The sequence below is a fragment of the Ciconia boyciana genome, chromosome 7, assembly GCF_034638445.1.
Source record: "Ciconia boyciana chromosome 7, ASM3463844v1, whole genome shotgun sequence".
NCBI classification, from domain to species: domain Eukaryota; kingdom Metazoa; phylum Chordata; class Aves; order Ciconiiformes; family Ciconiidae; genus Ciconia; species Ciconia boyciana.
Window position 1 is genome coordinate 25,919,973 of NC_132940.1, and position 21,291 is coordinate 25,941,263.

Genomic DNA, 21,291 nt, shown 5'->3' on the forward strand with positions numbered 1-21,291 from the left:
CTGATTCTCTATGTTTTAAAATAACTTATGTGTATTTTGCAAATAACTGGTTTATCCAAGGTGCAGAAGTACGTGTCTGCTTTGAAATAAAGAAAACGTAACACACTGTGCTTTGCATCTGTTTTCAACACTAGAAACTATACAGATGTAAATAAAAGGTGGAATCTCTTTCCCCGTCCAAACTCTAAGACCTTCTACCTGGGCCAGACTTTGATATTTGCCCCTCGGCTGGGAATCCGCATATCCAACTTCACACTTAGCTGCAGTGAAGTAGCCCTGCAGGCAGGCCAACTTCAACGAACCACTAGTGGTATCATCATTAAAATCCTGCTGAAGGTCACCATGGAAACCGCCTGCTGAGGCTTCGCTGCTGCACTCGGCATCTCCTAATCAGCTACCATGTGAAATGCAAATTCAGACAGTCTGAAAATTAGTCAAGAAGAATAGAGGATGAGGATGCAGATATGTGAAATATTCATGCGCTTCATGGAAAAGGGAAGACAGCATGAATGACACAACAAAGAACGGCCCCTGACATTCTTGCTATCATTTTGCATTATTGTTCACACCCTACTGTACTTCCAGGCCTCCAGTTCTGAAGTTCGTTATATGAACTGCCATATTTATTGTCTACAATAAATAATAATTAAAAATGGCCCAGGTAAAATGACTAATTGGAAAACCCACAAAGACGTATAATGCATAAATTAAACAATAGATCATTATTTCATACTTTGTAACGTCACTGAATTATCTTTAAGTCCAGTTTTTTTCATAAAAGGGGAAAATTGTCACTATAAATACAAAACAAAACAAAACACTGGGCAGTAATTTTTTATTAATAGTCCAATCACTGTCTCTGAATGTGAAAAAACTTAAGGTTCAGAATTACAACCCCTACTCTAAGTGAAACTGCACAACACTTTATGTTTATTAAAAGTATTTCAGTGCTTGTGTTTGTGTCTTCAAAGTAATCTTTAATTCATGTAGGCTGAATTCAATTAGAATTGGTTACTAATACGTGTTCTTTGGTTTACAGCTTCTATCAGTTTGCCCTGTTTTCAAAGTGGGAAAGTATTTCAAAACTGGCATCTCAGAACATTAACAAGCAAGCATTTATATTTTTTCATTCTGTTACTTGCACTAAGAAAAATATTTATTTTATTTAGTTTCTTTTCATTTTAGAGCTTAAAAAAGCAAGTACCCCCCCCTTAAATGCATTAATGACAGTAAAGAACTGTTACCTATCAGCTTAAAACAAACACTGCTGCGATATGCACGAGTATATTGTTCAAATTCAATTATATTATGTCTGCCTATATTTCTCTGAAATTTACTATTAGTGTTGTCAAGAACCTCTCTATCCTGCAAAAGAACTGCCGTTCAATTGTATCGAATAGCACATCTCAGTTTTATAATGCAGACAAATGGGAACTAAACAATTCATTTTTGCTAGTGAGTTACATTGTATCTGTTTTAATGCAAGCCCCTAGAGAAACAAGGCTAGTGCACTAATTTAGTGTGCAACATAAACTTGTATAGTTGTGCTTTTAGAAAAGCATACTATAGATGTAAGACTCAATCCCATTCTGGCATGTAGAACATATCATTGTGCATTCTGGGAAAGCATTTTGTCATATTTGCAAGGAAGCTCAATGAAATTAAGAAGCTAACGGTATGAGGTTTCCATCATTAATCCCCCAAAACTTAAAATCATATCAGAGACTTGTTTTGACAGGAACATTAGAGCAAGTTCAACAAGCAAATATTTATGGGCATAATCTGCAAATAACAAAATCACACAAGTTCATTTACTTCCCTGGAAGTGTGCCAGCTTACATAAACTGAGGATCTAGCCCATGAAAACGAAAATTTCTTACTTCCTCTGAATAGTGATCTGAAGGGAGAGGTGGGTAGTCACACTGTTCTATCTTCTTGCACAGGGAGTACAAGTTCATTTTATCACCATAAAAGGGACTCTGCAGTGCAGCCATCTGTTTAAAGAAAATGTACAGTTTTCTTTTGTGTTTTTAAGCAAACCTGTTTTGTCATAAAATCTGTAATACTAACAAATCAAAAGTGATTTTTAACGACTTTTGATTCCCTGCTTAAAAGGGCCACAGCGCTAAAAACAAAGTTCCAAAACCATAACCAGTGTGTGTACTTATTTTATGTCATACAGTCATACCTGTCACAATCCTTATATTGTAGTATTTGAATTGTATACCACAACAGTTTTATTAATAGAGTATCAGGAGAAATTGAGTAGTTTCCAATACTGCTGTGAGTGTGGAGGGTCCTTGCACCACACAAGGGAGACAAAAAAACCCAAAACCCACGATGTAATTTTCCTCTGAAGACCTTTCAGAAAAACACATCGAATTTATTTGAAAACACTATCTTATCAAAAGCAATACCGTATGGTGAAAATGCTGGATAACAGTAGTAGATTTTGTAACCTTCCATAGCTATTACTACACTTCGATAAAGTTTTTTTTTAAAGGAAGAAAACTAAAGGTAGCATCTATACTTCAAAACAACCCCAAATGCAAAAACTTTGTACTTCAGTATGTTATACAAAAATACTTTAAAAAAAATCCCAAAACATCATCAGAAGTGCAGAACTGGCACCCATGACTATAATTTACAATTGTAATACAAAAATAAGAGTATCTGTTGGAGAGCACTTAAATAAATGATCAGCTTAAGACCAGCATTAGTAAATCCATGATTTCCAGACAACGTTACAACTTGACATTTAAGGTGGAAACAAATGCTGTGGTTAGCAGGATTACAAATCTAAAAATTCATTTAAAATCTCTCCCATTCTGTTCAAAGCCTTCTAAGTCTTTGAACCGCAGCAGCACGAATGCTGCTTTGAGCGCAGAGCTGCCCCAAAGTCAGTCACCCTTTTCTACATGTGCTAATAAGTTTGATTTTGGAAGGACAATGTGTGCATTCCCCAGACAGGCAGAGTGTGTGTGAAACACGCTAGTCCATGCTGTGCTACTCAGTGAGCTTCAGCAGGGACAGGACAAGCTGAAAATGGCTCTCATCTGTCTTGTCGTCTTCTAGATAGCAGTTTAACTCTTTCGTGTCTAAGCACCAATATCACTGGGGGGAAATGTATGAAGAAAATTACCAAAAATCTCTTACATTTACTTTATATCTGATAAAAATGCTCTCAAATAGTTCATTACTTTTTCATATTACCTTCAAGTAAGAATAAATACTTTTAAAGCTCCCAAAACAAATACCATACTACAGTTCCCTCCTACACTCCTCCCAAAAATTCTGTAACTGTATTACCAAAATAATGTTAATTTTTTGATTTACATGACATTGTCTCTTACCTTAAAAAGAATGTTAAAAATGCAAGCTAAAGACCAAAAATGAAAAGGAAACAAAAAAAAAGAAAAATCAACTGCAGGATCTGTACGCATGCGGAAATTCTAAATAAATGAACAGATACTCATTTTCGTACTCTAGGTGTTCATTAAAAAGTACTTTTGTTTGAATGCTGCAGAGTGTTAAAAAAATTCTGAATGTCCCCTAAGGAGTTAAAACAGGAATACTATATTTTCATGCATCTCCTACTTTGACAGATGAAAAATGTCAACTGTCCTGTTTTTATTTTCAAGCTTTTGCACTATTCATCTGGTTCATTAGTGCATCTCGCTGCTGCCCCTGACAGCTGCTCGCCCTCTCCTCCCAGCAGCTGAATTTTTCAGGCTAATTTGATCCTCCACACTGAGACGATCGCTAGAATGATTGACTTGCTCCCTGACCTCCAGGGTCTGACTTTCCTGATTAGTATTCTGGGGGTGTCTGAGGGACGAAAGCCCACTGTCTGTCTTCAGGGCTGGTGGCAGCTCTCTCTCTTTTTTTTTTTTTCCTTTTTTTTTTTCTTTTTTTTTTTTTTTGAACTGTAAGCCACCAACCTACAACCCTGTAAGGATGCAATTGCTACGCTGAACAATAAAAGGAAATGTGTAAAACCTACTTTTCCATGTAAAGGTCCATGTAGCAAAAGCACAGCATCTTGATTTTAATTAGTAAAGTCTACTTTGTTGCATATCAATTAAAACTCCAGTGGTAGTGTTTTTGAGGTTTCAGAAATACCTGGGGCTCTAAAAAAAAATCAGACTTTAAAATATACTTTTAAAAATCTTACTGGCCACATAGTTAGCATTGAATAATAGACTGTAATATAGGTTAGAAATAATAATTTCTAAAAACAACATACATTATAGAAAATTAGTCTAAACTTAAACATAACTGAAAAGAGTTTAGCAGCAATTAAGCATTTATTGAGAAGTGATAAACATGCCACAGCTTTTCTCCAATTAAGCTAGAGAGAATCCAGAGCACATATAAGCACATATCAACGTGAAATCAATATAATAAAACATGCTAAAAGGCAGGCAATAAACATATCACAAAAAGATACCCAGCACAAAACTGCACTGATAATAAAAATATCACACATTAGTCCACACATCTTGAAGAACCTTAAGTAACCACTTTCAAATAATTAAAAAAAAAAAGGAGAAAAATGTTAAGCATATATTCTGAGTTTACTATACCTAAAATTTCAAAATTACATCTCAATGATCAACCAAAAAAAAAAAAAAAGACCATCACAAACATCAGGTATGTTGTACAATTAACTAAGTGGGATAAATGCACCTCTAAAAAAATTAAAAGCTATAATTGAAGACACTGCCATATACTATAGCTATATAATATATATCAACAAAAAGTATCCTAATTACTTTATTCTTATAAAAAGGAAAAAACCAAACACAACACCATATCAACTTAAATAACATCCTGGTAAAACTTCTAAAATAAATAGAGAGAATGGTATTTAAAGATGCTGAGTTAATCAATGTAATTAAGATATTTAGCTATTTTGAAATTATTTATCAAATCAAAGAAAAATTTAATATTCACATAGGTGTTTAATATACGGTATCAGCATCAAAGCAGCAAGCTCAAAAAAAACCCCAAATCTTCTTTAGAAAAGTGCTATTGATTTCTACCCAACATGAAGAAGGATTTCTATCCAACATGAATCCAACATATGTTGGATTCTACCCAACATAAAATGAAGAAAAATTAACCTTAAAACATGTTTATTTTACATAATAATTAGTTATTCAAGGGTTTTGTTTGTTTCCAGATTTTAAAAAATCCTCAAGAAAACCAATGAGGGGAAAAGAAGTAGTACTGGAAAATCCTCATCTACCTTTATGTTCCTGCTTGCGCAAGTGGGTAAAGTAGAGCATTGAAATTGATGGTAGTTGCCACGGTCAGTACTACGGAATCCCAGTATGGGATTAAGTTTCAGTTCAGGATTTAACCTTCTAAATACATCCTATCAGGTATCAGGCTTCATTCCTGTGAATTGTCCCAAAGAATTAGAAGCAACAGCTATACATAGCTTACAGCTGTAAACTCCGCAGAACTGCAATATAGCTATTTGCCCTTTTAATATTTAAAGCAACATGTTAGTGATAGAAAGTAAACTAATATTACCGGAGACAATTCACCTAGTAGTAACATACAACTTAAACAGGCTGACAATGTTTTCTACAAAATCCTAAAGTAACAGGAGGTGCCAATCCTGTTGAATATGTGTTAAGTAAGTTCTGCTGACTCACTGAGGCAGGTGGCTGCAGGTAAGTGAAAAGTGAGATGGGTATATTAGTTTTTACCTGGAACATGACTACAAAGACTTCACTGCCATTGCTGATGGAAATAAATTTTTTTTCCCCAGCATCCTTCAACACAAGTGTTTAGTCTTTTGATCAACAAATTATATGCAAAGAACTTTGAAGACGTAGTTGCCTTAGAAGGCTACCTGTTCTTCACACCTTTGTTCACCTCAATTTCAATTTATCTTTATTTTCTCAGAATAGAATATCTTTTAAAATTACATGTCACCTACCAATCTTGACCACATTAATACAGAAATTAACCAATAATTATAGTTTAACCAATTGGAGGAGAAGAAAGTAGAAAAACTACGTATGTCTGTGCAGCAGAAGTCATTATCTTGAAAGTTAATCCAAGCTAGTAGTAATAAGTACACAGTAACCCTTTTTAAAAAAAAATTGTTTTACTTAGGTTTTAAATAATTGTAAAGACATTAAACCTGTATTAAAATAACTATATTGCAGTTTTTGAAAGTGTTAGTTGCATACTCAAGTCAGTCCTACTATTTCTCAATGCATTTATTACCAAAATCATATAATCAGCATAGGCCATTAAAACACCTACAACAATTTTACGTGTGCTTGCCATTATTCATTTATTAATCCTTCAGTTATGCCCAATCTTCAACAAATTACTGTAAAAATCTTTGTAGCAAGCCCAAAAGGCAAGTCTTGAGTAACACACAAATAAAAGTATTTCATACGCTGAAGTTATGTAAGAGTTCTCATTGCTAATATTACAGACAGACATATAAAAGCTGAAAAGTAGCTTTTCCACAATGCTACATACTTTTCTAAACAACAAAAATATAGAAGTAGGTCCTAAAACAGTATTTAATACGGGGGGGCGCATGGGGTGAGGAGCACAACAGTGTTATGTTCACTGTATATATCAAAATTACCTCATACAGCAGACAGCCTAGAGACCAGATGTCAGATTTGAAGTTGTAACCATTTTCATGTATTCTCTCTGGAGACATATAATAAGGTGTACCAACTGCAATAAATACACAAGTATTTTTGAATGAAAATTTCCGTTGTTATATAGTAGTAATAGTACAGTTTTCCTGGCCGAAAAACATTTTTCATCTTCTATAGTTCTCATTTTCCTACACGTATAATTTCAATTCATACCTATGACTCTTCAGTTTGATAGAAATACACATGAATTAGATATCTATTTCATCCAATGCAGCTTTATTTTCACTACTGATACCTAATTACCAGAATTATTCAGTTGTAGAATACTCCCAATTTTTGCTTTTAAAGCAGCTCAAAAGTAATTGTTTTCTTCTGAAGAGAACCAAGGAACATACTACACACACACACACCCTCCCAACTCCTTTCCTGTTATCACTGCAGCTGGAAATAACAGCTAGAAATTCTCTTCCTTGGCTCAATTTTTTTTTTTTTAAATGCGTTGTCTGTTCTTCCTTTTGAGAATATACAAGTCTGAAAACAGCTGCTTTTGAAACTAATAAACACAATTTAGTTTGCATATCTGAAACTAAAACTGAGCCTGAAATCCAGGATCTTCAGCTTCCCAGAGAGGAAGGCAGGAAAACCTGCAAGCCCAGCAGAAGCCGAGGTTCCTACAAGTGACTCGGCCATCTGCTGCAGGACTAGACTCTGCAAGGGCTTTTTAGCTCCCAAATCTGTGGCTGTCCTAGCTTAATCCTGTCTCAGAGCCATGGGCTCTGGAGACGTCTGCTCTTGAAAAGCAGCATTTACTAGGACTGTCCCAGAGCAAATTTACATTGGATACTCCAGGACATCTCTCCCCTTGATTTTAATCAGACCCTACCCATCTGTGTCACAAGTTACTTAGAAGAGAGAAATTCTGAGAGATGTTTCAGCTCTGTAAAAAAAGCCATTTAAAAAAAAAAAATCAATATCTGAGTGATGGGTTCATATGGAACAGATCAACAAAAAGAAGTTACGAAAAATAACAGTAGTGGCAATTTTGCTGCATTGTCTGTGAACTTTCTCCCTATAACCCCCCCCAAAATGACTGCCTAACAGCAAAAAGTCACAGATCTATGTAGATTTTTACTGCAATTGTGTGTGGAATACTTTCTTAAGCACTGAATCCTGATGATGAAAACCAACTGAATTCTGTCAATTCAATACAAGGTGACCTTATTTTGAAACTAAACATCTTGCAACAAAGCCTGAGATTAAAATCAGCACTCTCACTGCAAACTGTGAAACTTGGAGTATGAATCTCACACGATTTTATTTAACACAAAGATTTCATATCACTTCTGAATTAGCCTCATCTATTCAGAATTTGCCTCTGTATGAATACTGGGAACAGAGATATAGTGAATATGTAAGTAAGTTCAAATCTGAATAATCAGGTTAATAGTTTTAATTAATGAGATTAATAATTTTACTCTAATCATTTCCAAAAGTTAAGGGGTTTGCTTTGACAATGTGCCCTATCTTTTAGAAAGGCTGACATCTTAAACTATGTCATACTTTCTTAGGGAGGGAGGAAAATAAAATAAAAATTTAAAAAAAATTTAAAAACCCAAACAGTACTTTCCTACTTGAAATGCCCAGCTTGGATTGGGAAACCCAGTACCACCTTATCCCAGGTCAGGCCACTGCTGCTGGTAACCCATAATTTCAACTGATCTCCTTGGCAAACAATAATGAAAACAGTATTCCAAACCAATATAAACTGAGAACATGCTTCTCTAACAGATATGCAAGGACAGAGGTACCATATTTTATCCTACAATGGATTTGGCCCCCTACCTATTTCAGGGGAGACTTCCAGCCCTGGGAAACCAGAGGGTGCTGTAGCCCCTCTCCCAGAGGCTCCCTTAGCACTGGCCTGAGGAATCACTGCAGCTCTGAACTGAGACTGCAAAAGATCAAGAGCTTAAAAGGAGAAAGGCTGGGGAAAGGCAACTCAAAATGATGGAGTACTGTGAAAACCATTTACTCTCATGGGATGTTCGTATTCACCCACAACAGAGGAATGGTCAAGAGGGATGGTCTTTTCCCCTGTGAAAGAACAGGCATGCAGATGGGTGGACTGCAACACCAAAATAGCTACCAGAACATCCAGCAGCAACTCTGTTATTCTAACGTATCAACAGTAGTACTTTAATGGGTGTTTAATGACAGCTATCTTAAAATTGGAAACTGTAATTAAACAACATTTGGCATGACACAGCTTTCATATTTTTATTATCCTGACTGTTGTACTTTCCCCTTGAATTTTTTTTTTTTTTTAAATTCCAAGAACTTGTGAGCTTGGACAACCTCTGAAAACTTTCAGCTGTATTTTGCATCCATTAATTAATGCACTGGTTTAGTATATTCTGATGCTTTGTTGGCAGAATTAATCTAACAACAAAAAATAAGTTTAATAGTAATCTGATTCTTAGCTGGTTACAGCAGCACTGCCTTTGCTGCTCTGAGACATCACACAAGTAGCTGGCAGTGAGTAATGTGCCAGAAAGAGGCTTCACAGAATCCACAGGGGGCAGCTGAAAACATAGAGGTTTGAAAGTTCATAGTTTACCAAAAGCAAAAGGTAATTTTAACCAGTAGCTCTGGGAAGCCTGCTGATACATTAGGGGTCTGATATGACTGTGAAAGATTGATGATAGTGAAAAGGAAGAACAAATGCTATAATTTTACAGCATTTAGCCTAGTGTAACACCTTAACTGCAATATAACCTGAAGCCCCCAATGACCAACAAGTGAAAGGAATTGAAATTACAGTTACGTTAGTCATTGAATCACAAAAACAACCTGAAGATCTAGACATCATTACTACTTGTAAACTGTTTTTAACAGAACATGACACAAAAGATTCATTATTCTGACATTCAGGAACTACTGAAGGCATTGCAACGATTCTTTAAAACTGTGAGCAATCTCGGTACATAGCTGTACTGCTGGCAAGCAACTACCAGATGTGACTATGTGTGATGTTTCCTTCCTGGATCATTATTTTTTTTTCTGTTAAGTGAAATACAGCATCACAATACTATAAAGACATGCGACTTTCTTTACTCATCTGAAGACGTAGAAATGGGATAATACAAGACAAAGATGTAACACATTAAGGTGCCTATGTTTTTAAGAACAAAATTTGTAACTTTAGCATTCTGTTCACTGCATTTGCACTTCTCTGATAACCTGCAGGTCTGCATGGTAATCTCCTTGAAAATGGCCTGGGTCAAATAAACTGCTTCCTCAGATCTGCTGCTGCTCTGGAACTCCCTCCCTTTAAAGATGCTGCAGATCTAGAAAGTGTTGTTTCTTTATGCAAGTGTTCTGCTATCGGGAGAGGCAACAGACATGATGGAAATGGTGGTTATTAGGGGGCAGGAAACTGGATCTGAAGGATCAGAGGCAAAGAAACTATTATGAAGAAAGGAGTTATGACAGAAACAGTCCATCTTATTACCTGCATAAACACATAACTCACTGCAGCTGAGTTAAAGAGGAGAGTGTGTTCACTTGAAAACTGACAATGCATTGAGGAGTTGAACGAAATACAGTAACTAGCTCTAACTACTATTCAAGCATTTTTAAGCTGGGACAAAAATCTGCCTGGTAAATGTTAATACTACTTATACAAAATAATGTAATGGCTGATTCAGAAGGTGTTTAATAGACTAGTTTTTAAAAAGGCCATATAATTATTACTGACATTCCATGCATTAGAATATGTAACTATCCAAGTTCAGGAAGGGGGCTAAGATCACTTTAGTAACTCTTCTGATTTTCAAAGAATTCCAAAACAAGACTTCAGTTAAAAAAAAAAGGCCCAATTTAAGTAATCAAAAGGTATGGTTTATGAATGACAATGTCCATGAGATCACAGGAAATTTATAATACAGAGTTCAACACAACATGCAAGTGCTTCACAAGATGAATGGCTGATGTTGAAGATAGACAAACTAAGTTACAAATAAGCTGCAGTTATGGAACAGTGAGGGTAACCAACCACTGACACGACAAATTCTCCATAACTTTTTTTTTTTTACTTATTTATTTCAATATAGGTGTAGGAGATTAAGTCATAGGCTTGTCTTCAACCACAGATATGGGACCTAAAATACTGCACTTATCCAAAGTAATTCTGCAACCTAGCCTACATTATGCAAATAGTCTAACTGCAGAAATCGATCTATAAATATCTTGGGTTATTTTATAATGTAGCATTGTAACAGCACAATAATTTCTCTTCAGCCTTCAAACTACTGTAAGAGATGTCTGGTTTTCGTACATAAAATAAGAGCTGTTTTAATACAGCTTTTTTGACAACTGCAATGAATCAGCTGCAGATCTCCCTGCTAGCCTTCCTGTACACTGAGGGTGCAGGTTCTCAAAATGGTTTGGTTGAGAGTATGAAAGCGGAGTTTATTCTCTGGTGCTCCATACCACCACCTCAGCACTGGCTTTGACACCTTCTACTGGGTTAGAGATCCATATGTAAGAGGAAAGGAGAGTATCTGCACACATTTTCACAAGGTATTTTATTCCCCACAACCTGCATGAGTTTACAGTGAAATCCCTCATAACATAGCTCTGTGCTGGGGACAGGAGTACCACGGAAATGACAGAAGTTGTCAAACCACAGAAGAAACACCAGAATTCAATATAGATGGATCCTTTGCTTTCAAACATTTTAAGAAGATTGTAGATCTACTCCTTTTCCCTGCAAGAAGATATTCACATCATGGCAGCAGCATCCACCTGGACAGCATACTGTGCAGCCCTCTAGTACAATCACACTGGAGAAGTGATTTTTTTTTTTTGTAATTGAAATACTAAAATATGGACTATCCTTAAATCCACTGAATGGCTAACAAAGATTAAAAAAAGATGCACATTTCCATGAGCTGGCCTCAGAATTGCCATTTCAAAGAGCATAAGGCCTGGCATTCACCGTTAAAAAACCAACAACAACAAAAAAACCCTAACACACACAGCCATAGGGAAAGGAACAAGAAGCCTTTCTTGGATCATTCTTCCTCTTTCTAATATAAAGTCTTCTGAAACCAAGAAAATTTGTCAAGTTTGTGTCAAATCAACAATACCAAATGCCTCCATTTCCTTTGCATTGTTGGAAGAAAGATTTTCTATTTTCAAAAAGGTATACACATGCCACAATAGAAAATCCTACTGTTTTGATAAGGCTGTACAGAAAGAGTTAAGAACATTAACAAACCCTGTCCAGTGCAGTATTTTCATTTGTTTCAAATGGACCATCAGCAAGTATTCCAATTAAATCAGTATTATTCATAATTAGCAGTTAGAAGCTGTAGCTAATGAAAATTTTAGTACATGTCTATCTCTGAAAGTCTGAATCTAGTTTGCTACTGAAATTTTTATAAAGCCTATAAACAAGTATAAATTGCTACACATAATATGTTTGTAATTCACTGGGTTTTGTGCACCAAAGGTTTATGGAATCATAAAAAGATAAAACTTTGAAACAAATTTCAGGAAAACCAGGATCAGAAACTGCATGAGAAATTAATTTTAAGAAGTGGTCTCTGCTAGTGACATGATAAATCAGAGTGTCACTGTCTCCACTGTAGCTTAAGTTAACAGCTGAACAAAACCTTTTTCCTAGGTTGAATTCTGACATTAGACCATAATTAAGGGGTAAATGGGAGAATAAGAGATGGGGAAAAAAGAAAATAAAAGGTAACAGCTCCTCTACTAAGACACAGCACCCAACATTAGAAACAAAGCTTCCGTTCCCCCTACCCCCTGCTCTCTGGATGACTCTTGTATTTGTAAGAGATGAGCTTTAAAGGGCTTGGAGGTTTTACACTGTTTTTAACTATAGCTCAGTCTTCAGTCCCTTTGCAACCATTCCCCTGCAACGAGCCAAAATAAGCCAGGGTTGAAGCAGTTTGTTCCTCTTCAACTCCCTGACTTCTGCCTCAGAACACAAGTCTAGCTCTCCCACCCTCACAACTGACTTCTGCCTTCTTTGTGCACTCCTACCCACAGATTAGAATTTGCAGCTTCCTGCAAATACATTCCAGGAGCAGCTCCCTCTTCACACTGCTCATTTACATCCTTCTTCCATTCACAGGCAGTAGCAGGACCCAACTACAACAAATAAGATCTCCACAGTACTGCCAGAGACGGCCACTGGGCTACGATGGCAGCAAGAACAGCAGCACTTTATATAATACACTGTGCCATGAATTAGTATCAGATCTTTAGAGTTATATCTGAACTTCGACGTGGAACCCAAGCACATTTCCAGTCTGGTCTCGGTGCTTCTCCTTTGTGTCTTTCTCTCTCTTTTTTATTAACGCAAGATTGCACATTCTGTCTGAGTTTCACCTCAGTCCTATTAAGATCTCAGCAGTTACTCATGATTTTGACTACACCAGTACTGGTATGCACCAAGCATGATAAAAACAGGAAGGCACAAAAGACTGACCAAAGGCTTTCCAGAACACAGAGAAGGAAGGATCATATCAAAAGTTTCCTTTCTAAAATAGGGGGTTTTTTTGGCTGTTAACACAAGTATCACCCACACCTCAAATGTGGTACAAACATCAATCCTCTCTCTTTTTCCACACTGTACTGATAACTGGGGCTATTTGAATAAAGTTAAATTAAGAGGCAAGGATAAATATGGCATATTTTAATCCAAAAAGTCTGATATTTCATAGTCCAATTAGAAACATCAGCATCTGAGCAAACACAATTCTTTGTGTGTCCTCCCATGGCCCCAAGATAGGGATATTGTAAGTATTACTTAACCATTCTTGGTTTTCTTAGATATTATCTTCCTTATCATGCACTCTTGTCAAACGTATATAAATATCCAAATGTCTAATTACAGAATCATCACTGTCATTTGTTAAAAATTCTCACTGAGCAGCATTTGAATTTATTTTACCTATCTGTATTCAAGCATCAATAAGGCATTCTGCCTGCCTCAAAACCCCTTACAAGGAATAGGAGACAATTCTGGATGTTGCCACCAATGGCCCTGCTCTTGAGGGGTCTAAAAGTTCACTGACTGCAAAGGGTGTGAAATGAACAGGCTTGAATTCAGCAACCACTAAACACAGCCACTTCAGGAGGGAAAAAAATTTTTTCTTAACTGAAAAAACCTACATAACCATACTACAAACACTAATTCTTACATTTCTCTTTAAAGCAGATGCTACTCTATTTACAAGGGTTTTCTCTTTCAGAAAGATCCTCTTAGATTCTGTCATTTATCCATTCCCTACGTTTAAATTTAAAATATCTGCCAAATTTTTCCTTTTTCTTCTTTGAAGTCTTCTTAATCATCCTAGTCTCCGCATACTATTCAAAGGTGCAAATTATGTGAAAATTTTGTTTGGGAAAAGATAATACAATGTTATTTTTAATGCACTAGCAAATAATAAATTGGGCATTTCAGAAAGTTTTTTTCTATTCTTATAAAAATAAGTTTTCTGGGATTTGTTTTTGTTGTTTGTTTTCAGGGGTTTGGGGTTTTTGGTTTGTTTTCTTTTTAAAGTCTTAATGGTTCATAAAGCCTAATTCTGATCTCTCATCAACTTACTTAGTTTATATTGAGAAACTCCACCTTAAAACAGGGAAGCTCCTCTGTTAACCCTTTCAAAGCATATAACCAACATGTCAGTGCTACCCATATAGGCACACAGAATTACTAGACTCTTTCCAACACTGACTAAAGTTCAAATGAACTCAAAAAAAATGCATCCATATTATTGATCTTATTTTTTCCTAGCATTTCTAGAAAACACTACTGGTATGAAGACTTGTTTTGAGCCAGGAATGTACATTGAATGATTAAAACAAGGGGTGGAGGGGTGACCAACAAGCTGTACTGCTGAAAGTGACACCTCAAGTGTTACAGCTTTTCCGTATTTGTCCATGGTGCTGACCATTTTTTTTAATTATTATTTAAGAAAAGCCTTAGCTGGACCTAACCCTTTTTTTCCTCCTCATTAGAGGGCACAGTATTTTCACCATGTAAAAAAATCCACCTCCCCGATATCTGTACCTCAGAGAAAGCTTACCTAAAGAATGTGCAGCTGTGGTTTTGGAGCTGAAAAATCGACCAAGTCCAAGGTCTCCAAGCTTTACTACCCCTGTAGCTGTAATGAAGACATTAGCTGGCTTTATATCTGAAGGAAAAAAAAAAAAAGGAAGAAATTTAAAAGTCACAGTGAGGTTGCAAGAAAAGCTACCACTATTAATAATAGACCGAAAGAGGCTTTTATTTACAGCTAATATTAACAAAATTTGACTGTGCTGTTCAGAAAGAACAAGTCTGGGATTTGGAATTTCAAATTAACTATTTTAATAGTACAAACATCGCTCAAGCAAAAAATTAAGAGCCACAGAAAGTATTTTGAGAAACAAGCAAGCAAACAACAACAAAACAAAAAAACCCCACACCCAAAGAAGCATATACATGGAGTTCATTACTACTTTATATAAACTATATGTAAGGACTTCCATTAGAACTAGAAAACCTCTCATTATGTCTTAAGTAACAGACCAAAAATGTTTTCAAGAACTGTAAAACATTTTTCATCACTTTTGCTGATCAGATTACCCACAGTGACATAATGTTATTTATTTGAAACAGGTAACTGATTCTCTTTAACAGCAGTCAATAAAAAAAAAAGCAGCAAGTTTTACTCAGGAGAATCGTTATTTGAACTCATCAATGGAATTGGGCTAATCAAGTAGAAACAAAGAAAAAGAATTATGTATACCCCAGACACTTATTTTTCACAAGTAATATTCAGTTTAAGTTTTAATCCAATCCATTGGAGGCAACAGCAAAGATTTTTATTTTATTATTTTTAATAAGGTACCTATCCTGTTGGCCTTCTAAATAAACAAATATCAAGTCAGTTTGACAAGTGTGCTTAGCTCTTACTCAGCTCAAGAGCAATGCACTGTGGCTCTAAACTTAAAGAAAATCACTTAACTTTGATAAGAGGGGATTATAGTTTGCATTAAGATATGGGTACAGTAAAAGGAATGGTTAATAACCCTTCAAACACCAGCATTTTCAGGTTTCCAATAAAAAGTTACAAAACCTTATAAGCTTTAGGAGACGAAGACAGAAGCAATGATGCTATGCTGCTATTTGACCTAGTTTTCAGGAGTTTGGATCACCCTTTGTGTAACAATCCAACACACATATCAGCTCAACTTAAAAATAGCTTTAATTGTCATTGGTTTTGGTGCATAACCATGCAATTGTTAGATTTACCATAAGTTTGCCAGAAACTTTGAAGGTAGTATTTCAGTTTGAAGAATTTAAACTCGTTTTGGTTTTGAGCTAAAATATACTGAAATAGTTTAGTCATAAAAGCATTAAAGGAAGATACCTATACTGTATGGAAAGCATCTGTAATTTTATGTCCTTCTCTCTGTGTAATTTGCACTTGCAGATATCTGTACAAATGCATAAAGGAAAAAAAAAAAAGAGAAAAATCACAAGGGAAAGCCATTTGCAGGGGCAGGGGCATCTAAATTGATCTGCTGAAGGGTGCAACATATCCAGCTGCAAATGACAAAGCTCAGCAGAGACTGAGGGACTTTTGCTTTCAGGCAGCTATGTGCATCCCAGCAGAAAGAAGCCACCAACCTAAGACATGTAATTTCACCTGAACCCAGAGAGACAGCCCATGCACAACTTGCAACTCATAGCCAGAGGGATTTCCAAGGCAAAAAAAAAATTGTACGTCTGAGAAGCAGCTATACTACAATCTGTTTTCTTTGACTCAGAGTTACAAGGTAAAATGAAGACAACATACGGAGGAGACAGCAGTACAGAGGTTTAAAATGGGTAAAACAGATTTAGTACCTGACAGGGATAGCTGGCAACTACAAGGGCTGTTGGGACACAGCACTTGACACAGAGATTGGGAATAGTGGAGAGGAGCAGAGAAGGGGAGAAAATGCTCACGGCTGTACATAATCCAGTAGATAAAGGAGTGGGAGAAGGGCCTATACATCACCAGAAGGCATGGCAGGAGGCAAATACTTTTGTAAGGAAAAAAAAAAAAAAGGTGCAAGAGGTGAAAAGAATGGATGGATAGCTGTGCAAGAATGCAGGTAACAATACTTGGGAGAGACAATGGGCAAATATAGAAGAATAAGAACAGGACAGAAAATAAGAGCCAGCAAAATGAATTGAGCAAGCAAAGAGGTAGCAGTGGCAGGGTCTCCATCACTTACAGAGCTACCACTTATTTCGAAAACTTAGTATCACAAGCCATTACTGCAAACAAACGCCTACCACAACAAATGTACAACTACGAACTTGTGTCACACTTTTCTGTTACTTATAAAAGATTACAGAAACATACATTGTGTCAGCTGTCAAAATTGATTCCGTTATGACGTTATTTGGTGTCATTTGCATTGAACCAGCTTAATTCTCACATAGTAAAAGGTTTAGTAAAGACAAATCATCTTTGATCCTATATTACCTCTATGCATAACACGACGAGAATGCATATGTTCCAAGGCACTGCAAAGCTGAACAAAGTACTTCCAGACTGTTCTTTCAGGAATCAACCTCTTCTGTTTCTTAAAATGCTTAAAGAAAAGAGGATGGACACTGAATATTAACATTTAAAACTTGCATAAAATGACTGAAAAAAAGATAGAAAATCCTTTATTTAAAAAATCAAATACGAGAGGCTCACAACCTAATGAGAAAGGTTTAACAAAATTTCTTGACACAGAAAGACACATATTAATACATGTACCATCAATGTATGTGTTTAAGTCAGTCAACACATAGAGCCACGAATTACATTAATGAAATAAAACTGCTACCCAAAAAAAGGATTTACATGGTATTTAGCAATCCTCAGTGCAGGATTAATGTGGTCAGAATAGTCTAGCATAGAGTAAGTGGCCACAGAACAAATAAAGGTCATATACAAAGGTATGTGCCACAGAACTTCCCAAACGAAATACTTCCTTACACCAACATTGATTTGCATATCCTCATTTTCTAATTAGAAGAAAAAAATAGTAGTGGCACACAATCACAAAGATCATGTAAGAAGAGTCAATCAGATTAGTCTTAGAAACTTCTGCAATACATAAAAAGGGACTAAAGGAACTGTGATTTCTGAAAATTTCATAGTGATCTAACTCCTGTTCAAATATTTTCCATCTTGTACAAACAGCCATTACCGATCACTGGTAACAGTTCAATTGCCTGTTAAAGCTTACATGAAACATAATTATGCTCTGCTACACAAATCTCTTTCAAATATTATATTCAGGGACTGAAATAACACAGTCCTCAAAAAATACATACTGAAAACCTGGAATTCAGGCAATGCTAAAATGTGCAAGTTTGATCATTACAATTTTGCAGCTAAAGGTAAGACGACTGAAAAATTGTTGCTTGTTTAGTTTCTCTTTTTAAAGAATTCGTATTTTGACAGATTTTCAAGTTAAACGCACGAAGAAAATACACGAACAACATTAACACTAGCAAAATTTTAGATGGAAAGCAAAGTACTTAGTTGTATTTTAATAGTGTGTGTACACACACACACACTTCACACTCATGCACACCCTAAGAAAGTTCATATAACAAACATTTATTACTGTGGAAAAATAAAAATTTTTTCATATACTATGTTAAAATGTGCCCCTGAGAAGTTGACAGCTGCACCTACACATTACAGAGACATGCAGGAGTATGAAAGAGATGTTTTTAAACTAGCTATAACAAAATGCATCAGTCATACAAAGGATCATAACATTTCACCAAAATGTTTGTAGTTATAGGGATTATTTCAAAATGCATTTTCATTTAAATGAGGCAAAGCATATAAATTACTTCTTTAAATATAATTTCCTCTCAGTCTTGGACTGAATCCAAACAAACCCTGTGTATCTGTTCTCCCCATAGCTGGATTTGCATATCACAGGATTGTTTGATGTCAACAGGAAGATGGAGACCAGGTTGCTTTTAATTTAAAAACAAATACACAATACGTGTAAGTATATGCACATGAAAGCATAGTTCCTTGATTTAAAATGCATTTTGAAATTATCATAATTATAACTAGGTTATTTATTTAAACATTCTGAATTATTTTTTAACTCAAATCTAAGCACAAGCAGTGATGAAACACCATTCACAAAATGTCTGAAATGGGAAGATTTTCCATTACAGGTTTCCATTTCGATGTACTTAAAGTACATCAGTGTACTTTCAAAGTATTTATGTACAAGTATGCTTTTAACATTTTATTCATTTGCCATCTATAACACTGTGGCTGACTGTACACTACAAAATCTGCTTCAGTTCTTAAGAGTACAAGCATGCAATATAACAACAGTTTTTAAGACATAGTCTCATTCTACTGAAAGCATTAATAATTTTGCATGATAACAACTGCTCTTCCTGAAAGCATCAATAATATTATTAACCCTGTATAATTTATCCACCTAAAGAGGATGCAAAAGAGAGCTGCTAGATTTGCTAACCACATTTAAACTAAACAAATAGGCACCATTTTCACTTGTATAGGTTTAAAAATAATCCAATATATTTAAAATAAACTCACTGAACATTATTTTCTGTAGTAATTAATTACACTATCTTCTTCCATCAGAATAATTACTCTTAATGTTTTCTTGGCCTGTTTTCCACCAATAGCCAAAATAGTGATGAAAAACCTCCACTACCAAAAAAGATTGATTTTGCAAAACTAGCTATTGAAACAAGTTCTATGTTTCTAGGAAACAGTCCAGCAGGCAGTGTTAATTCTCAAAAAAGTCAATAAGGAAAAGGAATCCCATTCCTGTTTAGAACCTTACCTTCTAACAAGAAATATAAGTTCATGGAAAACATGGTCAAACCTATTTTATTCCCAACAGTATAATTAAATTTATATAGCTCATATTAACTGTATTCAAAGCAGGATCCTTTTCTCTCTCCTCCATTTTAAAATAGTCCACAATGCAAAATGCAGTTCTAATGGTTGTGGGGTTTGCCCCCTTCCTATAGGGAAGCCAAAATGCAGAAGACATGATGCCAAAAGAATAATTTTTAACCTCTATTGTAGCAGAGTGTAATAGTACCTCAAACAGTTAATACCAAAATTAATTCACTGCCTAGTGCTGTAATGTCTCAAGCATCCTAAGGTCCATATAATCAAGTTAACTTAATACAGTTGTCTCCCATTGTATACAAGTTGCTATTACCTGCACAGATTTGACCTCAAAGGAATATAGCCTGACATACAGCTTTCTAAAGTACTCTCATCTTCAACATTTTTCTATTCTGCTGCTTCCACCTGTCCGAGGCTCAAAGGACAGTCCTGGTGTCCCTCAGACCACTGACCTTCTAGGGTGTGACATTAAAAAAAACATAATCTTGTCTGAGGTGAAAGAGCAGTCTCAACATAGTTGAAACTGGGCAAAAAGGGAACTGCTTGTACATATGCATTAAAAATTTGGGCAGTGTTGTAAACTAGTGTTTTATCAGGTAAACAGAGAATACCAGGCATGCTCAGGCAGCACTGTCTCCCAGAAAGAATTATTTGTTTCAAACGCCATATCCCATGAAATTTCCATCTCTGTCTTTGAGAACGGAATCACAAAAAACTACTTTGAAGAGTTTTCACAATGTCAGTACAGATAAAACTGCAATTCAGTCATTTAATGCAACTGGAAATTTTTATGGTCATAAATTTGCTATTGAAATGCCTTAAAGAGCTTTAAGGTAGGCAGATTATATCACCAGTTCATCTTTTTGTCCCTTTTTACGGAATGACTGAGCAGTTTCGTTGGGAAAATAGAACTCTCCTGGTTTTCTCTAATGAATTGCTAAAAGAAAAATTAAATATTCTCCAAATGTTTCCATCCTAGCAAAGTTAAATATAGCTGCCCTGCACCTAAACAGCATATGCCATTCAGTTTTAGAGGCATTAAAAAAAATTAAGATAGATGGGGGAAAAGGTGTAAAGACAATATAAAAGCATGGAATTATATTATACTGAGTTTCTAAGAATGATGCTTTAAAGGTCAAATTCCAAAAGCAAGAGTGACAGCAATTAGCAAATGGTCTTACCTAGGCTTAACAAGCACAGTTCAGAGAATACTCTTAAAGGAAATATGCAGGACTATGTTTGGCTTTTATAAGAAAACTAAGGATTTCCTGCAGATGAGTAAAGAACAGTGAGCATAGATGATTTCAATACAATTGAAGATTTCAGATATGACTGCTTACGTCTCAGTAACCATGCTTGGAAAAAATTTAGCATTCAGTTCTGACGTTACTGGCTCAAAGAATTTTAAGGTGTGATTTAGCCTGATTTAGACCTCACTGAATAGGAAGAAAAAAAAAGGAATAAATTAAAAAAGATAAAAACCCCAATGAGTGTTTAAGAAGCAAACTGGGCTACAGAAAGCAAGAGGTTTATGAACATATCTTGCAGGAAGATGATAAACTGATAATCTAAAAAATTTTGCACAGTCATTCTTTAAAAAAAAAAAAAGTCTGTGAAACTGTCAAACAATCCCACCAGAACATATACCTGGATTTTTC

The 21,291-nt window shown here is 35.6% G+C and overlaps 1 protein-coding gene across 3 annotated transcripts in view; it reads right to left on the reverse strand.

Annotated features, from left to right (window-relative positions):
• NEK7 (NIMA related kinase 7) overlaps positions 1 to 21,291 on the reverse strand; it is an 80,477-nt gene that overhangs the window by 16,768 nt on the left and 42,418 nt on the right. For 2 of the 3 annotated variants that reach the window (XM_072866431.1, XM_072866430.1), the window contains exons 6-9: positions 17,198 to 17,306; positions 14,762 to 14,869; positions 6,623 to 6,717; positions 1,881 to 1,994 (exon numbers count right to left, since the gene is read on the reverse strand). In XM_072866431.1, coding sequence (XP_072722532.1) covers positions 1,881 to 1,994; positions 6,623 to 6,717; positions 14,762 to 14,869; positions 17,198 to 17,306 — 426 coding nt within the window. The remainder of the gene's footprint in view (positions 1 to 1,880; positions 1,995 to 6,622; positions 6,718 to 14,761; positions 14,870 to 17,197; positions 17,307 to 21,291) is intronic. The other variant, XM_072866432.1, reaches the window with a different exon arrangement.